The following is a 19,726-nucleotide window of genomic DNA, read 5'->3' as shown; positions in this document are numbered from 1 at the left end:
CATAACTAGAAGCCATGGTTCCAATGTGGATTCTGGTGGGAACGGAACTCCATTCCTGTCTTTGCTTAGTAACTGTCAGGGCTCAGCAGGGGGTCTGCTCCCAGTTGTTGGAGACAGAGAAAAGGCATGGTCCAAACAGGCAAGATTGAGGCTGGAGTACAATTAGAGTTTGATCTTCACTGATCCTGTTGCTTTTCCATCTCCTATTTGGTCTAGCAGGGATTCATTCATTTTCATTTATTTATTAGATATATGTGCCATTCCCCACCACCTTGCCGAAGCATCTTGCCGAAGCATCTTACACGAAAGAAAAATACAAACATCCATAATCAAATATAACAAAATTACACAAATGTAAATACCTAAAATAATCAATATAATAAGGTCATAAAATATAAATATACAGTCATTAAAAATCATATCATGTTAACAATGAGAGAGAGAGAGAGAGAGAGAGATCATCCACAATGCTCATATCAGACACCAATATTCTCTCCACCCAGTCCAGGATGAACACCCAAAGAACCCCACCAGCCCATAATGGTCAGGCCACTAGTTGCCAAATGCCTGGGATCAGCAGCAGGGAAACTGTAACTGTTCACATGCTGCTTGTGCATGGCTAGGCACACTTTGATGCTCAGCAAGCCTCTATCTGGGAGCAGTTTAAGAAGAGAAAGTCAAACTGAAGCCTGCAGCAATCAGACTTAGAGACTACTAGTCACATGATCTTAGACATCAATCACATAGCAGCATGCAGCTACCACAAAAAAGTTCCAGTCCCAGCAGCATGTATCGAGAGAGTTGGCTGACTGCCACTAGCGCATGCTGAACTATGGATTTTTGCACGTCACCTCAAAACACCCACTATGGGTCCAGTTAGGGATGTATGAAACACTTACCTGGTTTCGTCCAGGGACATCCGCGGTGGGGGGAAGGCGCTCCGTCCCTCCCCCCGAAATTCTCCCCGGCCGGTTCCACTCCACGGTAACTCTGCGGAGCTGCCAGCTGGGGCTGCCTGCAGCCGGACATCCAGCCACTGGGCTGCGCAGGATGCAAATGGCGGCCACCATAGCCGCCATTTGCGTCCCTGTCTTTTGCTGTGGTAGGCTACGTATATATTTACGTAGCCTATCACGGCATAAAAGGGAACACAAATGGCAGCTACAGTAGCCGCCATCTGCGTTCCTGTTTTTTAGCCGTGATAGGCTACGTAAATATTTATGCAGCCTATCATGGCACTAGCCATACTCCAGGAAATAAAGCCAGACAGCTCACTTGAGGGAATTATATTAAAGGCAAAACTGAAGTACTTTGGCCACATAATGAGAAGACAGGACACCCTGGAGAAGATGCTGATGCTAGGGAAAGTGGAAGGTAAAAGGAAGAGGGGATGACCAGGGGCAAGATGGATGGATGATATTCTGGAGGTGACGGACTCGAACTTGCGGGGAGCTGGGGGTGGCAACGGCTGACAGGAAGCTCTAGCATGGGCTGGTCCATGAAGTCACGAAGAGTTGGAAGCAACTGACTGAATAAACAACAACAATCATGGCAAAAAAAAAAAATGCAAATGGCGGCCGCCGCAGCTGCCGCCATTTCCATTCTCTTTTTTGACGTGATAGGCTACATAAATATTTATGTAGCCTATCACGGCCTCTGCAGGGATGCAAATGGCGTGCCTGTGTTAGCCGTGATAGGCTATGTAAGTATTTACATAGCCTATCACGGCAATAATTAAGAAGTGAATGGCGGCCGCAGATGCAGCCGCCATTCGCAAAGCAGTCCGAACGGCACCAGGTAGGTGCTCTGTTTCGTGCACCTTTTGCGGGGTAGTGGGGCGGGGGGGTTGTTGTTCTGCCATGGATTTCGGGGGGCCGAATGCACTGCCATTCGGCCTCACTGAGATCCGTGGCAGAATTCTCCGCCATCCCTAGGTCCAATCCTATGCATGTTTAGACAGAAAAAGGGCAGTATCCAATTAGGTCATTCCACAAACTCATATAGCACTAGCGGAGCTCCACTGAATCTTTCCATTGCCTATTGGTTGCCATTGTGTAGTTGCCCATTATGCTTGCACAACTGGAATACAGAACTGGTTTCACAATGGGTTGCACAAGAGTTATATAGAATGGGTTACACGATGGGTTGTGCAAGTATAATGCACAACTGCTCATGCAACTTTAGTTGGATTCTCATTTTGTGCATAGTTTGGCACCTAGTTTTCATTAGCACAATGTTATTTGTTCTAACAGAATGACACAGTTGGATACTGCCCCAAAAGTCCTACAAGTCCTAGGGAGTTTTAGGTAGGGATGGCGGAGAATTTCTCCCCGAATCTTCGGGGGGCCGAGCGCCAATGCATTCGGCCCCCCGAAATCGGCGGTGAAATTCTCCGCCACCCCCCCAGCACCCACCGGGATGGGACTTACCTTTGGCGAATGTCCCTCCCGGCGGTGGGTCCCGGCGGCGGTTAGTCGGCCTTTCATCAGGGGCGGGGGCGGCAGCCGGTCTTCTGACCGGCTGCCGCCGCCGCTGCCATTACAAGGTAAAGTGTTAAAAAAAAAAACCCGTGATAGGCTACGTAATGATTAACGTAGCCTATCACAGCTAGATCTCCAAAGTCAGCCATGATAGGCTACGTAAATCGTTACGTAGCCTATCACCGGTGACTTTGAAAAAAAAAAAGCGCGTACGCAAATGACGGCGGCCTATGGGCACTGCCATTTGCGTTCCTTATTTGGTCCCGGTAGTCTACGTAAATCTTTACGTAGACTACCGGGACCAAATAAGGAACGCAAATGGCGGTGCCCATAGGCCGCCGCCATTTGCGTACGTGCTTTTTTTTTTTCAAAGTCACCCGTGATAGGCTACATAACGATTTACGTAGCCTATCATGGCTGACTTTGGAAATCTAGCCGTGATAGGCTACGTTAATTGTTACGTAGCCTATCACGGGTTTTTTTTGTTTTTGTTTTACTTTTTGTTTCACGGCCGGGGAGACGGGCGCTTCTCCCCGGCCTGAATTTCAGCTGGGAGAGGCGGGAAGCCTCCCCCCAGCCTGAATTTCGGCCGGGCAAGGCAGGACGGCTCCCCCCCTCGCCTGAACTTCGGGGGGAGAAGCCAGGGCCTGCAGGAGAAGCCGCCACCACCACCACCGGGGAAGAGGCGTGCTTGCCGCCGCTGGGCCTGCTGCTGCCGCCGCTGGGCCTGCTGCTGCCGCCGCTGCCACCACCACCAGGCCTTCCCTGTGGACTTCCGCCTGGCAGACCGCCAGTCCCTGCAGGACCAGGCCCCCAGGTACAGAGCCAGCTGTGCTGCTCCACCTGCCCCTCCCTGGAGGGGCTACATAAGCTGGCTGGCTGAGGTGGCCTGGGAGAGCCAGGGCCTGCAGGAGAAACCACCACCACCACCACCACCACTGGGGAAGAGGCGTGCTTGCTGCTGCTGGGCCTGCTGCCGCCGCCGCCGCTACCACCGCCACCAGGCCTTCCCTGTGGACTCCTGCCTGGCATTTTTAAGGGGATTTTAATTGTTTTGTTTGTTTGTTTTATTTTGTTGGGGGGGATTTTGTTGTGTTTTTAGGGGTGGGTAGCCTGCCTGATAGGCGGGAGCGAGGGGGCATGTGTCCACCTAATGGAGGCAGTGGAGGGAGTGTTGGGGGCCAGAACATACCGAGGCTGGGCGGCAGGCGCTGGCGGAGCGCTAGGGGCAGGCCATGCCAGGTAAGGGGAACAAGGGAGAGATGTGTAGTATCTGTCCCCTGCTCCGGGCCTGTCCAGAGCCAAAAGATGGCTGGGGGAGGCGTGACCCCATCTTCTGGCCTTCGTTTGCTGCTCTGCAATGCCAGGTCTGTTACCCAGAAAACCTCCCTCATCCATGACATGATCCTGGATGAGGGTGCAGACCTGGCATGTATTACGGAGACCTGGCTGGCAGAGGCTGCTGCTCCAACCCTTGCAGCCATGTGTCCAGCTGGATTTTCGTATGTACAGCAGCCGAGGGCTGGGGATCGGGGAGGGGGAGTGGCTGTTATCTACCGAGAGTCCTTGGTCTTCACCAGACCCCCTCTCCGGGAGACCAAGGTTGCTGAGTGCATGTACTGGAGGTTGGGCCCGAAGGGCAGTCTGGGGATTCTGCTCGTGTACCGTCCACCCCACTGCACGACTGACTCCTTGGCTGAGGTGCTTGAGGTGGTCTCTGATGTGCGTGTACAGTCCCCTAACTTACTGGTGTTGGGGGACTTCAACGTACATTCGGAGGCCATCCTCACAGGAGCACCTCGGGACTTTATGGAGACCATGGCCTCCTGGGAGCTGCACCATATTCTAACTGGGCCCACCCATGTAGCCGGTCATGCACTAGACGTTGTGTTTGTTTCTGGAGAAGCGGGGAGTGATCTGGAAGTCGGGGGTATATCCACCACCCCCTTGTCATGGTCAGATCACTATCTGGTGATGTTGGACTTCTCGGTTCCACAACCCCTCCGCAGGGGTGGAGGACCCATTAAAATGGTCCGCCCCAGGCGTCTTATGGATCCAAATGGATTCCTGAACGCGCTTGGGGATTCTCTGGGGCATGCCAACGGCCACTCGGTCGAGACCCTGGTGGGTGGCTGGAATGCCGCAATCACTGGGGCATTAGATCGGGTGGCTCCGAAATGCCCTCTCCCCCTGAACAGGGCTCGGACTGCACCATGGTTCAATCCGCGGTTACGAGCTCTGAAACAGGAGGTGAGACGGCTAGAGCGCTGGTGGAGGAAGTCTCGCTCCAAAGACGATCAGACACGGGCTAGAGCTATATCTTCAGCGTATCACGTGGCGGTGAAGGCAGCAAAAAAGGAATATTATGCTACCTCCATCGCGTCTGCAGAGTGCTGCCCCAGGAGGCTGTTCCAAGTGGTCCGGAGCCTGGTTGGTCCTGTGGCTCCGGAACCACTGGAGCATTCTAAGGCCTCCTGTGAGGCTTTGGCAAGGCACTTTGCAGATAAAATTGATCAGATTAGGTGTGTTACTCTGCACACTGTGGATACAGTTAGTGAGCAAGAGGCGGCCTGTGGCAAACCGGTTTTGTGGGATCGGTTCCAGCTTCTTCCTCCTGATGAAGTGGACAAGGTGCTTTCATCTGTAAGGCCGACCACCTGCTTACTTGATCCTTGCCCATCTTGGCTCATTATGAGCTGCAGAGAGAGACTGGGTGAGGGGATCAAGGCGGTGGTGAATGCCTCCCTTGAGGAGGGAGTGATGCCATCAGCCCTCATGGAGGCAGTGATAAGACCGCTCTTAAAGAAGCCCTCCTTGGATCCTCAAGTTCTGAACAACTTTTGCCCAGTCTCAAATCTGCCATTTTTGGGCAAGGTGATTGAGCGGGTGGTGGCGGTGCAGTTGAAGGCACACTTGGAAGAAACTGATTATCTAGACCCATTTCAGTTGGGCTTCAGGCCTGGGCATGGGACAGAACGGCCTTGGTCGCCTTGGTGGATGATATGAGGAGGGCTTTGGATAGGGGTGAATGCTCCTTCCTTGTTCTCCTCAACCTCTCAGCGGCTTTTGATACCGTTGACCATGGTATCCTCCTGGACTGCCTGGAGGGGTTGAGCATTGGAGACACTGTATTGCGGTGGTTCCGGTCCTTCCTCTCCGGCAGGTACCAGAGGGTAGCACTGGGAGAGGAGGTTTCGGACCCGTGGCCACTTACTTGTGGGGTGCCACAGGGTTCCATCCTCTCCCCGATGCTATTTAACATCTATGTGAAGCCACTGGGGGCTATCATCAGGAGGTTTGGGGTGCAGTGTCATCAATATGCGGATGAAACGCAGCTCTACCTCTCGTTCAGATCTTCACCAAGGTTGGCCGTAGAATCCCTGTCCAAATGTCTGGAGACGGTGAGTGGCTGGATGGGGAGGAATAAGCTGAAGCTGAACCCTGACAAGACGAGGTACTTTTGGTGGGAGACAAGAGGAGGCTGGGGGATGTTGACCTGGTGTTGAATGGGGTACGGCTACCCTTGAAAGACCAGGTCCGCAGCCTGGGGGTCATTTTGGACTCCCAGCTGTCCATGGAGGCTCAGGTGTCAGCTGTGAGCCGGACAGCGCTGTATCAACTCCATCTGATACGGCGGCTGTGCCCCTTCCTTCCCAACCATCTGCTCCCATCGGTAGTCCATGCCCTGGTCTCCTCTTGTTTAGACTACTGTAATGCGCTCTACGTGGGGTTACCCTTGAAGACGGTTCGGAAGCTGCAGCTGGTACAGAACGCGGCGGCTCGCCTGATTAAAGGCAGCCGCCGGCGAGATCACATCACTCCAGTGCTGAAGGAGTTGCACTGGTTACCAGTTATTTTCCGGGCCAAATTCAAGGTGTTGGTTTTGACCTTTAAAACCCTATATGGTTCCGGCCCAGCCTATCTTAAGGAGCGCCTCCAGGAACACCAGACAGGCCGCTTAACAAGATCAGCCTCAGATGGCCTTCTCTCTGTCCCATCAGCCAGGACAGCTAGACTGGTGGGGACGAGGGAGAGGGCCTTCTCTGTCATGGCCCCCACTCTGTGGAACTCCCTCCCTAGGGAACTCCGTCATGCCCCCTCTTTAATGAGCTTCCGTCGTGCATTAAAAACGTGGTTGTTCAGGCAGGCATTTGGGGTGGGTTAGGGTATTTTAAAAAAAAAATTATGGTAAAATTTTATTGTTTTAAATTGTTTTATGGTGGGTTGTACATCGCCCAGAGTGGCTGGGTGACCAGTCAGATGGGCAATTAATATATTAAATAAATAAATAAATAAAGCGAAGCGCCTCCCCCCCACCGCGAAGCACCCCTGCGAAAAGGTAAGTGACTTTCATACATCCCTAGTTTTAGGACTTTTTTCTGTCTAAAGATGCATAGGATTGCACGCTATGTCTCAAAAATCATCCCCATTTAGGGATGTTGTGGGCGCCCAATTTGGTCCTCAAATGTGCCGGACTGCTGGCGCCCACGCTCTCCAAGCTGCACCCTCCAACCCCTCCCCAGCTTGCTGGGCCCCAGTCCACCCACCCCCTGTGCTCAGCGACCAGCTCGAGGTTTACCTGGACCCATTAGCCTCCGCGCCAATCACCATGTTTTTTAAAAACTTGGCAATCAGCAATATGTGCCCATAGACTTATATGCAAAATAGAGGCAGTGTATCAGTCTATGTGTCCATAGATTGTTCCAGTCTCCCCTTCCCATTCCAGGCCAGCTGTGGGGGGGGGAGCAGCTTGACAAGAGGAGAAAGGCAAGAGGAGTTTCCCTCTTGCCTTCCTCCTCTTGTCAAGCTCCTGCCCGCATGTAGCTGGCCTGGGATGTGGGGGGGGGGGGAGTCTGGAATGATACATTCTCCTCCTCTCTTCCCAGGTACATGAAAGCAGCGGCTTGACAGGAGGAAGCAGGTGAGAGGAAAGCACCTCTTGCCTTCCTCCTCCTATCAAGCCATTGTTTTCACGTAGCTGGCCTGAGATGGGGGGGCGGGGAGACTGGAACAATCTATGGACACATAGACTTATACGCAAGATTCATGGCTCTATTTTGTGTATAAGTCTACGGGAACATACTGCCAATCACCATGTCTTTAAGAACATGGTTATTGGCGCAGAGGCAAATGGGTCCGGGAAAGCCTGGAGCCAGTTGCTGAGCATGGGAGGGCTTAACTTGGAGCCCGGGGGCTGGTGAGCAGGGGCAGGGGCTGGGCAGACTCTCAGAGAACCAGAACAGGGGCACGCCTGCACATCCCTATCCCCATTATGAGCACCGCTGGGGCTGGAACAGTCAAGTTGTTTGTTTTTCTCTTTCTTTCATAATACTAGAACCTGGGATCATCCCATGAAATTGATTGGTGGGAGAGTCAGGACAGATAAAAGGAAGTACTTCTTCACACAGCACAAAGTTAAACTATGGAATTCACTACCACAAGACATCATGACGGCTACCAGTTTGTATGGCTTTAAAAGGAGGTTAGACAAATTCCTGGAGGAGAAGGCTGCAAGTGGCTACTAGTCCCGATGGCTATGTGCTGCCTCTAGTATCTGAGGCAGTAAGCCTATGTACACCAGTTGCTGGAGAACATGGGCAGAAGGGTGCTGTTCCACTCACGTCCTGCTTGTGGGTTCCCATTGAACAGCTGGTCGGCCACTGTGTGATAGGGATGGATGGCCCCCCATCTGGGTCCTCTGGGAGCCTGCCCAGCTGCTGCTGCTGCTCAGGTGCACCAGACCTGCTTGCCCCCGTGCTCGCTGAGCTCCTGCACCTACCCTGAGCTGTTTGTGAGTGCTTGTCATTCCTGCAGTTACCATTTCACGAAAAAATATGGTGACTTGGGAACCTCCGTAAATTTAATATTGTGCACATAGGGACCATAAAGGCCCCATTTACACAGTATTACAGGCTTTATTATGAGCTGTTTCTGAACCCTAATGACATGCACAAAGTATTTAGTTTGTTTGTTGTTACCTGCCAACTTTGCTCAATAATGAACACAGAAGGATGGATAAAGTATTACAAACAGAATCATTTAGGTTGCCCACCTTTGCTTAGAGCAATCAGTGACTTCAGGTCTGTCATTGTACTGGACTGATGATTTCTACCCTGTTCGCTAGGAAATGAAAGTCTCCTGTGGCAGAGAGAGAGAGAGAGAAGGAGATGTAAGGACTCCAATTTTTGAATCCTAAGCAATATAACTTTGCTTCCCAATAAGTCAGCTGGGTCATGGGCTTTTCTCTTGGCTTGCAAATATCTGCTGCAGATGAGAAATTAGTACCTACATGTCTATCACAGACAGCTTGAAGGAATAGTCCAGCATAAGTCGGAGGAGGATCATGTAAGCTGCCTTGGGTTCCTTGAAATAGGAAAAAAGGCGGGATATAAATGCAATAAATAAATAAATCAGTCAGTCAGTCATTCTAGGGGTTTGGGACAAGATTTCCCAACCTGCTCTGTATATATGAGTAGGTAGAAGAAGCAATCATCTTCCTAATAAGAGCTCTTTCAGACTCCTTCAGTATAGGTTAAGTAGTTAACTACACAAGAACAAAATAGTTAAGTACACAAGAACAAAACGAATAAAAAATATAGGGAATCAAAGAAAATAGGAGATAGAATGAGAAAGACTAGGAAAGTGCAAAGCAGGCAGTTGGGCATGCATACATAGCTGAATCAGAATTATACCATGTCAAATATAAACAAGATTTTTCAGTGATTTCTTGGAAATATGAGTTCATTATGTTTAAAGGGGCCTGATAACATCACATAACCTTTGTCCTGGCTTCCTGGAAAATCTGTTTGGTCAGACAAACCCATAATTTTCCTTACAACCCAAATTCTTTGCAAATGATGGGACGAATGTTATCCACACTCAGATTTCCAAACATGAGGTCTGATTGCAATCATTCAGATCTTACCATAAAAGCTTGCTGCCGCAAACAGCTATGTGCCAGAGATCCCATTCAAGATTTGCATCTAGCAACATCATGGTAAAGGCCAATTCACACATCCATTTTAGACTAGCACAGCAGGATGTAGTGTCACTAAGTTCTTTCTGAAATGAACCGGTTGCACATTCCGCTGGCTGCACAAGTGCAATGGACAACCACTCGTGCAACATAAAGATTCAGCAGAGTTTCACTAGCGCTGTTTAGACCTTGCAGAATGACATCCCTGGATACTGCCCTTTGTGACAGCATCCTGAATGCATATGGTGCATCACATGTGATGGCAAAGCAATCAGATGTCTACTTCAGTGTTGATTCAGCAGCTCTGCATAAGGCCAGCAGCACACACCTGTAATACTGTATTTACATACACTTACATCAACCTTAAGTCTACTTCCCTGTCATGGTAAACTGCACAAATCTGAAAATGCAGGACAAGAAATGTGTTTCACTCAATGGGCCACAATAATACATATCATGAATGGGATGGCTAATGTGGTGAACATCCTGTCTATTCTCGGACCCAGTACAACTCTCCTGTTCAAGAACCTACACATTTTTAAAAGGTGGTCCTGCAGCTCTTAAAGTGCTATTATCTAGGGCTGATCTGAAACACCCAACCCACATTCAGCTGGGTCATCGGGGGTGGGAATTTCATGGGGCAATAGTATTTATAGTTTTAATCATGAGGTAGTTTGCAGGCGTGTTTGTTTGTTTGTTTTGTTTTTTACATTTAAGGGCACAATCCTATGCATGCTTAGACAGAAGAAAGTCCTACAATTCTCAGCATGCCCCAGCCAGACATTCATGCTGGGAGCTGTAGGACTTCTTTCCTGTCTAAGCATGGATAGAATTGTGCCTTAGACCTTTTTCTTTTCTGTACAACACCCATTGTAACCTCATCACACAACCCCACTTCCCATGGACATTTGTAGGCCCATTTTCAGAGAGCGTGGCTCTCTGAAGGACATTAAAAAACATATATGAAAGAGGAGGAGGCAGAGCCACCTTCAGACCATCTTACCATTAAAAATTTAAGTACTACTATTCTTTACAAAAACATCACTGGATCTTTGTCCCTGCCCCTCCAAAATGTTCTCAAATCCCTTCTCACACCTGCATTCACCTAGAAGAAAGGTCCAAGAATAGTGGTCATGGTGGGTCTCTCACCAGCAATTAAGATGGCCCTTAAGATATGTGGTGGGGGTGGGGGTAGAGAAAGATTCCTGCTTCTGCCTGTACAGCTATAACTACGTTACCACCGCTTATGGCAAAAGGCTCCTATGAGTCTTTCATAAGGTGGCCACAACATGGGAGTTCCTTATAAGTTTTAGAAGAGATGGGAACTGGGAATAATGTGAAATCCATACAGTATAATACCTTTATTGGGCCAACTCAAAGGTCACAAACAGTGTAAGCTTTCGGTCTCCAGATCTCTTCGTCATGCAAAATGTTACAAAAAGCAGGTTATTGTTGTTGGGAAATTAGAGGAGAAAGAAAAAGAAAACGGCTGGTGGGATGTTGTAGTCAGGATGTCTGCCTGCATAGTTAGATGAGATGGAGGAGGAGGATTGGCAGACATTCAAATTGGGCTCTGCCAGGTGATGTGGTAGTTTCAGTTCTCCTAGGACCACTGTGAAGAAGAAAGAAGCAGACATTTGTTGATCCTCCATTTCTGAAAATATAAAATCCAGCTGTTAACTCAAGACTGTCAACATCCTGGGTGATCTAGTGACACTTTTACTCACTTGGAGAGATGAGCCATGAAGCATTATGCAGATAACTCTTCCTGGGAGTCCTCAGATATCTGTTAACCTACCTGTCTTGATGCTTCTTCCCTAGCTAGATTTCTTTGGCTTAGCTAAAGCTTCCCTTCAGGGATAGTCCCAGAAGAACTAACTGCCACTGAACACTTTAAGTACAACAAGTAGAGCTACAAATGACTGACACATTTTTGCACAGTCTTTTTCTGTAAGTTGACAGCCTATGAAGGCAACGCTTCACTTGTTCCAATTGTAACTCCTATGTTTTCTCTTTCTTTTTTTCTTTTCCAAGATGAGAAAAAGCTGCCTGCAACTCCCTGAGCAAAGATAGTAAATGTCATTAGCAATCTGCAGAATGAAAGGCCTCTGTGGCAGTGAATTTTCCAGCAATCAAGGTTCACTGTCATAATGGCAGTAAAATACTCAGCTTTACCCAACAGTCACAGTCACCATCAAGCCCAGAGACATACTCGATGGGTCTTCATCGGTTTTCATCCACTTTTTCCTCTGCTGTGTAAGAAATGAGTAATGAGAGAATGCAATATAGTTTTTTAAAACAACAACAACAAACACAACAAACTATAACCAAAATATCAAGTCTATAATGGGTGTGATGAAGATACAGGATGAAAATAAAATGGAGTGTTGCAGTGAGAGCAGGCAGGGAAGCACCCAGATACTTTGGGGTGTCGTTCCCTTTTCATATATGGTCAATACATGAAGATACATTATACTGAATAGGAGACCATTGGTCCATGTAGTCTAATAATATTTACCCCAGGAGTAGGCAATATGGTGCCCATGGGCACCAATGTGCCCTAGACACTTTTTTTGGCACCTGCCAAAGTGACCTACCCACATTTTCTTACTGGCAGCTGGGATCGCTGTGAAACAGGTTTCTGTTGGTGCTCAAAACTATGAGTTCAAAGGAGTTCTTTAGAACGTTGGGGCTCAGACCCAACCTCTGCCTTGTACTCAGACAACTTACTTGTCCTTTGCCATGCCTCAAGTGGCAGCCATCTTGTGATGGTGCCCAGGACAGTTTCTTAAATTGCCAAATGTACCCATGGCCCCAAAAGGTCTACCCTAATAGCAGTGGCAAGTAGAACAAAGGAGCAAGCAGGGCAATTTCAAACATAAGAGAGTAAAAATTTCATGCACAATAGGATGCTATCACACTATCATCTAGAATAGGCAGTCAACACCAAGAGTTCAAAAAATGTCTCATGAGATGTTGGTGTTGAGAATGGGCAAGGTGGCATGCCACATCCTGGGCCAATCAAGGCCCATACAAAAACTAGCTGGAATGAATCACGGAAGCATTTATATCTTCCATAGTCCCTGCCAGTGCATCTTCAGAAAGCATCTTTACTCATACTTTGAGAACCAGGGGTTTTAGCTCATGGTGTTCAAAAATTGACATAGAAACTAGCCTTCCGAAGTCTAGATAAATATCATTTGAACCTTTCCATGTGTTCCAGCACTTCCTTCTTAGTGACTACCAAGGTTTATTTTCTGTTTCCAGTTTTGATAGATAGGAAGTGGCTGAAGCTTTATTCCTGCCTAGCAAATGGAATGTATGAAGCTGAGTAGAGGCCTGAGTCATCCACTACGGTCGACTGAGCCACTGCAGTGAATTAAAAATTGACTAGCTAGTCATCTGGCCAATCCAATCAAAACACAGAGAAAAAAGGTCTGAAAGGGGTTAGGGAGAGAGCAGCTTGGACCACCCATGGGGACTTCGGCAGCTTAAAAAAAAGGCAACAGAAACCTGCCTCCCACTTTGAGAACCAGATTTAAAGAAAGGTTTTGGTTGAATCTCATATGGGAAAAGACTGCTAATTTTTGTCCAATATAATTATTTGCCTGTAATAATCATGTACGATATAAGAGCATCAAGCTGCATACTATCTGTCAGGAAGATCAAACTCTAATTGCACATCAGATATTTTTATAAATGCAACAAATAGATATAAATGGATAAACAAAGCTGATCTCCCATTAATGCTTGTTGCTTTGCCCTTCATGTCAACAGAAGCTTTGCAGTCATAAGCATAGTAGCAAGCAGCCTCTTTAACCAGCCTCTGACATCTGGCAGGAAACATCCCATTTAGAAATTATTGTTTACACTTTTATTCCATCATGAGCATGCATTCATTTGCTCCAAAAGAGGTGATGCTGTCCAACCAACGCTAAATAGCTGGCCTCTGCATCTGTAGAACTTTCATAGCACCACATGCTTTGGATTCAAACTGCTGGAATAAAAGATTGGTCTCTGTGGGTAGCCTGCAGAATTTCATGAATTTGTATAGATGACTACTATGACTGTTAATAAGCAAATAGAGCATGAGTACGATGTCTGTTTTAGCAGTTCTGTAGGGAAGGAGGTGAATGGCTTTTTCAAAATCCTAACATTATAAAGCAGGGCTGGGCAACTTTGGGGTTCCAGGGGACATTTTGGGACTTTCCTATGGGTCACACTCTGTGGGGCACCCCACACTCCATGGGACGCTGGGAAAAAAGGCTGGGTTGCTGTCAAAAATCAGCAGCAAGCCACTAAAGAAGCCTGAAGCATCAAAATCATGCTTGTTTTCAAGCAAGATTTATTTATTTATTAGATTTATATCCCACCTTTTTTCCTCCTTAAGGAACCCAAGGCAGAGTACATAATCCTCCTCCTCTGCATTTTATCCTCACAACAACCCTGTGAGGTAGGTTGGGCTGAGAGTCTGTGAGTGGCCCAGAGTCACCCACTGAGCTTCATGGCTGAGTGGGGACTAGAACCCAGATCTCCTGACTCCCAGTCCAACATTCTAGCCACTACACCACACTGTCTCTCACAAAAGATTTGGCCATCTTAGGCTTCTGTAGCAGGGGCAGTGAGGGCTGCAAGTGGCCTGCAGGCCGTGTGTTGCCCACCCTGCTATGAAGTCTGAAAAATCAATTTATCATAAAATCTTCAGCTATTGGGTAGTATAGAAATGTAATAAACAAAAACAATAATGATCATTTGTCCTATAAGAAATTTGGCAAGGAGAATCTGTGTAACGTTAGGTTAGCTGTGTAACGTTAGGTTGGCCGCTTCTGCTGCGGAGCTCTATGGCAGCTGTCAATTCACCACAGAGGCTGTTCAGACATCAGGCTAAGCCATGGTAGAGCCCACTAACTATCTTGCAGCAAGTGCTTAGTGAGCATGGCTAGTCCATGGTTAATAAACCACCATAGCTGGGAAAAATGCCATTCAGGCATCACACTAAGCCATCAAGGTTAGCTCAAAAAGCTAACCATCATGGCTTAGCGTGATATCTGAACAGGTCCACTGTGTATTTCTGTGTTCCTCTGAATCCAAAATCTTCAGGATGGTTCAGTTTCAGATTTGGTCTGCTTTGGAGGAGCCCCACTTTGATTCAGACCTCTCCTGAATCTGTCTGAATCAGCCCAATTCAATTTGGGATTCAGGATTTAACCGAAACTGAAGCATACCACTAGTTAAGACCATCTCTGGCTTCAGGCATTTAATCATTGGCAGATATTTTTCAACTTGCTAAAAATGTAACACTAAAATAGGGGTACAAAATGGTTTTGGAGGATAAGGGTTTGTTTGTTTAAAAATGGGATGATGATTATATTCAGACTACTCCCATCAAGGTTTTCAGGTTCCTATTTAAAGAAAAAATTCTGCAAATTAAATGTTGTCTTGACAATTTGATAAAGTATATGGAGTTCAGTGGATCAGTTACACAGTTTGAATATATACTGATTCCCCATAAAGGGCAGAGGAGTTCATTATCAAAGGTGTTTACATTTTTATATGAGATACAAGATGTTAAAGTGGGTATCAGGAACAGAAGAAAAATGTTTCAGGTTAGTATTTCAGATCAGCAATGGAATATATTTCGTAAGGCAGGCCCGAATTACTCTATGGACATTGCTGCTAAAGAGAACTTTCATTGACATTTTGTATTTATATTATACCCAAAGTCAATAGCAAAAGATGTATCAGTTGACAAATGTTCGTTGATGAAGGTGTAGACAAGATAGATTGGACTTCAATAACATTTTGTGATAAAATAATTCACTGCCTTGTTGTGGCGAAGGGGCTTGCGTAACTCAGTGAAGCCATAAGCTATGCCGTGCAGGGCCACCCAAGACGGACAGGTCATGGCAGAGAGTTCTGACAAAATGTGGTCCACTGGAGAAGAAAATGGCAACCCACTCCAGTATTCTTGCCAAGAAAACCCCATGGAACGTATCACAAGGATAAAAGATATGACGCCGTAAGATGAGCCCCTCGGGTCGGAAGGTGTCCAATATGCTACTGGGGAAGAGCAGAGGGTATTTCCAAGTAGCACCAGAAAGAGTGAAGCGGCTGGGCCAAACCCGAAAGGACACTCAGCTGTGGATGTGTCTGGTGGTGAAAAGAAAATCCGATGCTGTAAAGAACAATATTGTTTAGGAACCTGGAATGTAAGATCAATGAATCAAGGTAAGCTGGAGGTGGTCAAACATGAGATGGCAAGATTGAACAGCGACATCTTGGGAATCAGCGAACTCAAATGGACAGGCATGGGCGAATTTAATTCAGGTGACCATCATATCTACTACTGTGGGCAAGAATCCCTTAGAAGAAATGGAGTAGCACTCATAGTCAACAAAAGGGTGGGAAAAGCAGTACTGGGGTACAATCTTAAAAATGATAGAATGATCTCAGTACAAATCCAAGGCAAACCATTCAACATCACAGTAATTCAAGTCTATGCCCCAACCACTGAGGCCGAAGAAGCTGAGGTTGATCGGTTCTATGAAGACCTACAACACCTTCTAGAACTAACACCAAAAAAAGATGTCCTCTTCATCATAGGGGATTGGAATGCTAAAGTAGGAAGTCAAGAAATCACCGGGATAACAGGCAGGCATGGCCTTGGTGTACAAAATGAAGCAGGACAAAAGCTAATAGAGTTTTGCCAAGAGAACATGCTGATCATAGCAAACACTCTTTTCCAACAGCACAAGAGGTGACTCTACACATGGACGTCACTAGATGGTCAATATCGAAATCAGATTGATTATGTCCTTTGCAGCCAAAGATGGAGAAGCTCCATACAGTCAGTAAAAACAAGACCTGGAGCTGACTGTGGCTCAGATCATGAGCTGCTTCTTGCAAAATTTCGGCTTAAATTGAAGAACGTCGGGAAAACCACTAAACCATTCAGGTATGACCTAAATCAAATCCCTGATGAATATACAGTGGAGGTGAGGAATAGATTTCAGGGATTAGACCTGATAGACAGAGTGCCTGAGGAACTATGGACAGAGGTCCGTAACATTGTTCAGGAGGCAGCAACGAATTCCATCCCAAAGAAAAAGAAATGCAAGAAAGCAAAGTGGCTGTCTGACGAGGCTTTACAAGTAGCTCACGAAAGAAGGGAAGCGAAAAGCAAGGGAGAAAGGGGAAGATATACCCAACTGAATGCAGAGTTCCAGAGAATAGCAAGGAGAGACAAGAAGGCCTTCTTAAATGAACAATGCAAAGAAATCGAGGAAAACCACAGAATGGGAAAGACTAGAGATCTCTTCAAGAAAATTGGAGATCTCAAGGGAACGTTTTGTGCAAAGACGGGCATGATAAAGGACAAAGAAGGCAGGGACCTAACAGAAGCAGATGAGATTAAGAAGAGGTGGCAAGAATACACAGAAGAACTATACAGGAAAGATCTGAATGTCCCTGATAGCCATGATAGTGCGGTCACTGAACTTGAGCCGGACACCCTAGAGAGTGAAGTCAAGTGGGCCTTAGGAAGCATTAGTAACAACAAAGCTAGCGGAGATGACAGTATTCCAGCTGAGCTATTTAAAATCCTAAAAGATGATGCTGTTAAAGTGCTGCATTCAATATGCCAACAATAAACAACGCTAAACAACAATAAACAATAAACAACGCTAAAGCCTTTGATTGTGCGGATCACAACAAACTGTGGCAAATTCTTAAAGTGATGGGAGTACCAGACCACCTTACCTGTCTCCTGAGAAACCTGTACGAGGGTCAAGAAGCAACAGTAAGAACCAGACATGGAACAACCGATTGGTTCCAAATTGGGAAAGGAGTTCGACAAGGCTGCATATTGTCACCCTGCTTATTTAACTTATATGCAGAGTACATCATGAGAAATGCCGTGTTGGATGAATCAGAGGTCGGAATTAAGATTGCTGGGAGAATTATCAACAACCTCCGATATGCAGACGATACCACCCTAATGGCAGAAAGCGAAGAGGATCTCAAGAGCCTCTTGTTGAGGGTGAAAGAGGAGAGTGCAAAAGCTGGTTTGAAACTCAACACTAAAAAAACTAAGATAATGGCATCTGGCCCCATCACTTCCTGGCATATAGAAGGGGAAGAAATGGAAGCAGTGACAGATTTTACTTTCTTGGGCTCCAAGATCACTGCAGACGGTGACTGTAGCCATGAAATTAAAAGACGCTTGCTCCTTGGGAGGAAAGCTATGGCCAACCTAGACAGCATAGTATGAAGCAGAGACATCACCTTGCCGACAAAGGTCCGTCTAATCAAAGCTATGGTTTTCCCAGTAGTAATGTATGGCTGTGAGAGCTGGACTATAAAGAAGGCTGAGTGCAGAATTGATGCTTTCGAACTGTGGTGCTGGAGAAGACTCTTACGAGTCCCCTGGACTGCAAGGAGGTCAAATCAGTCCATCCTAAAGGAAATCAACCCTGACTGCTCTTTGGAAGGACAGATAATGAAGCTGAAGCTCCAATATTTTGGCCACCTAATGCGAAGAGAAAACTCCCTGGAAAAGACCCTGATGCTGGGAAAGATTGAAGGCAAAAGGAGAAGGGGACGGCAGAGGATGAGATGGCTAGATAGCATCACGGATGCAATGAATATGAACTTGAGCACGCTCCGGGAGAGAGCGCAGGACAGGAAGGCCTGGCGTGCTATGGTCCATGGGGTCACGAAGAGTCGGACACGACTGAACGACTGAACAACAACAACAATACCACATTTTGCACAAATACATTGTGCTCAAAGTGATACATTACAATATATCGTTAACGACTCAACAATACAGTTCATTTCAAGTATATCAGAAGTTTAAATCAGCATAAGGCATACAATAGATCTGTTAATAATAACCAGGTGTGTTTACGAATTTTAAGTTAAAGTAACTGATACAGCTGAAGAAATTACAGGATGTAAGTTGTCAACTGAAACTATAGTCCTTCATTTGGATGGTCTTGACAATACGAATACATTATGTAAATTGCTAGAAAATGTGCTGCACACACATTAGTGGCAAAGAACTAGAAAAAGCAACACTTTCCATCAGCAGATGATTGGAAGAGAAAAGTATGAAACATAAGAAGAGCCATGCTGGATCAGACCAAGGGTCCATCTAGTCTAGCATTCTGTTCACAACACAGAGGCCGACCACCTGTTGATGGGAAACCCACAAGCAGGACATGAGTGCAACAGCATCCTCCCATCCATGTTCCCCATCAGCTGGTGTACACAGGCTTACTGCCTCTGATACTGCAGATTACACAGAGGCATCAGGACTAGTAGCCATTAATAGCCTTCTCTGCCAGGAATTTGTCTAACCCCCTTAAAGCCATCCAAATTTCTGGCTGTAACATATGCTTGCTATATTAACATATGTGCTTGCATTGTTAAGCGTAAGTAAGACAGGGATAATAAAGAGTGAGTGAAAGGCGGGAGGTGCATGAGTGCGTGGATTCTGAGTTTTTAAAAGGGGAGAGGCGACCATTTGCTACATCTAGTTAGTGAGGTTTGGGAAACAGGATTTTCTAAGTATAGGACCAAGTAGGACCAAGTATAGATTTATTAAAAATGGTATATATAACTCTTTTTGTATTTAATACATTTTATTTGTTTGCTTTATAATACAAAATCCCATGTGTTTGTTTAACTTACTGAGTTACCATTAGAAAATCTCTTTCCTTGTTTTTCTCCTGTATTGGGTTGTGAGAACCTATTAGGCCTATTGGGTGCCTCTTTAATGCAGAGAATAAAACGGGCTGAAGCATTGTGTGTCAGTGAGGACAACGGACCAAAGCGGAGGCAGACATCTTTGAGGGGTTTTTCAGTTTCAACAGGTGGAAGCTGAAGATGTAACCCAGGACAGAAAAGTCACAAGTAGCGGCAGATCAGTGGGATCCAAAATAAAGGGGCTGTGTTGTTGTTGTTGTTGTTATTTTATTAATACCCTGCCTTTTCCCCAGTACTGGGACACAAGGCGGCTTACAAACATTAAAACATATACAAATAAAACATATGAAAATAAACAAAAGTTAAAATATAATTAAACAACAATACAATTAAAATTATATTAAATAATTAAAACAGCATTTTAGCAGGTTCCAGCTATGTCCCAAAGGCCTGCTGAAATAAGAATGTTTTAGTCTGCCTCCAGAAACACATCAAGGAGGTTGCCATCCTAGCCACCCTGGGAAGGGCATTCCACAGCCATGGGGCAGCCACTGAGAAGGCC

At 46.4% G+C, this 19,726-nt stretch overlaps 1 protein-coding gene across 1 annotated transcript in view; it reads right to left on the bottom strand.

Moving 5' to 3' along the window:
- Nucleotides 1–18,627: 18,627 nt before the first annotated feature.
- The window catches only part of LOC146351029 (uncharacterized), a 34,551-nt gene continuing 33,452 nt past the window's right edge, over nt 18,628–19,726 (bottom strand). The window contains exon 5 of the mRNA XM_084845669.1: nt 18,628–18,649. Coding sequence (XP_084701795.1) covers nt 18,628–18,649 — 22 coding nt within the window. The remainder of the gene's footprint in view (nt 18,650–19,726) is intronic.

The sequence above is a fragment of the Heloderma suspectum genome, chromosome 3 (assembly GCF_057233095.1).
Source record: "Heloderma suspectum isolate Gila_16-S chromosome 3, 16-S_ref, whole genome shotgun sequence".
Lineage (NCBI taxonomy): Eukaryota > Metazoa > Chordata > Lepidosauria > Squamata > Helodermatidae > Heloderma > Heloderma suspectum.
The sequence above is the reverse complement of the archived record's forward strand: the minus strand, read 5'-3'. Positions and strand labels throughout refer to the sequence as shown.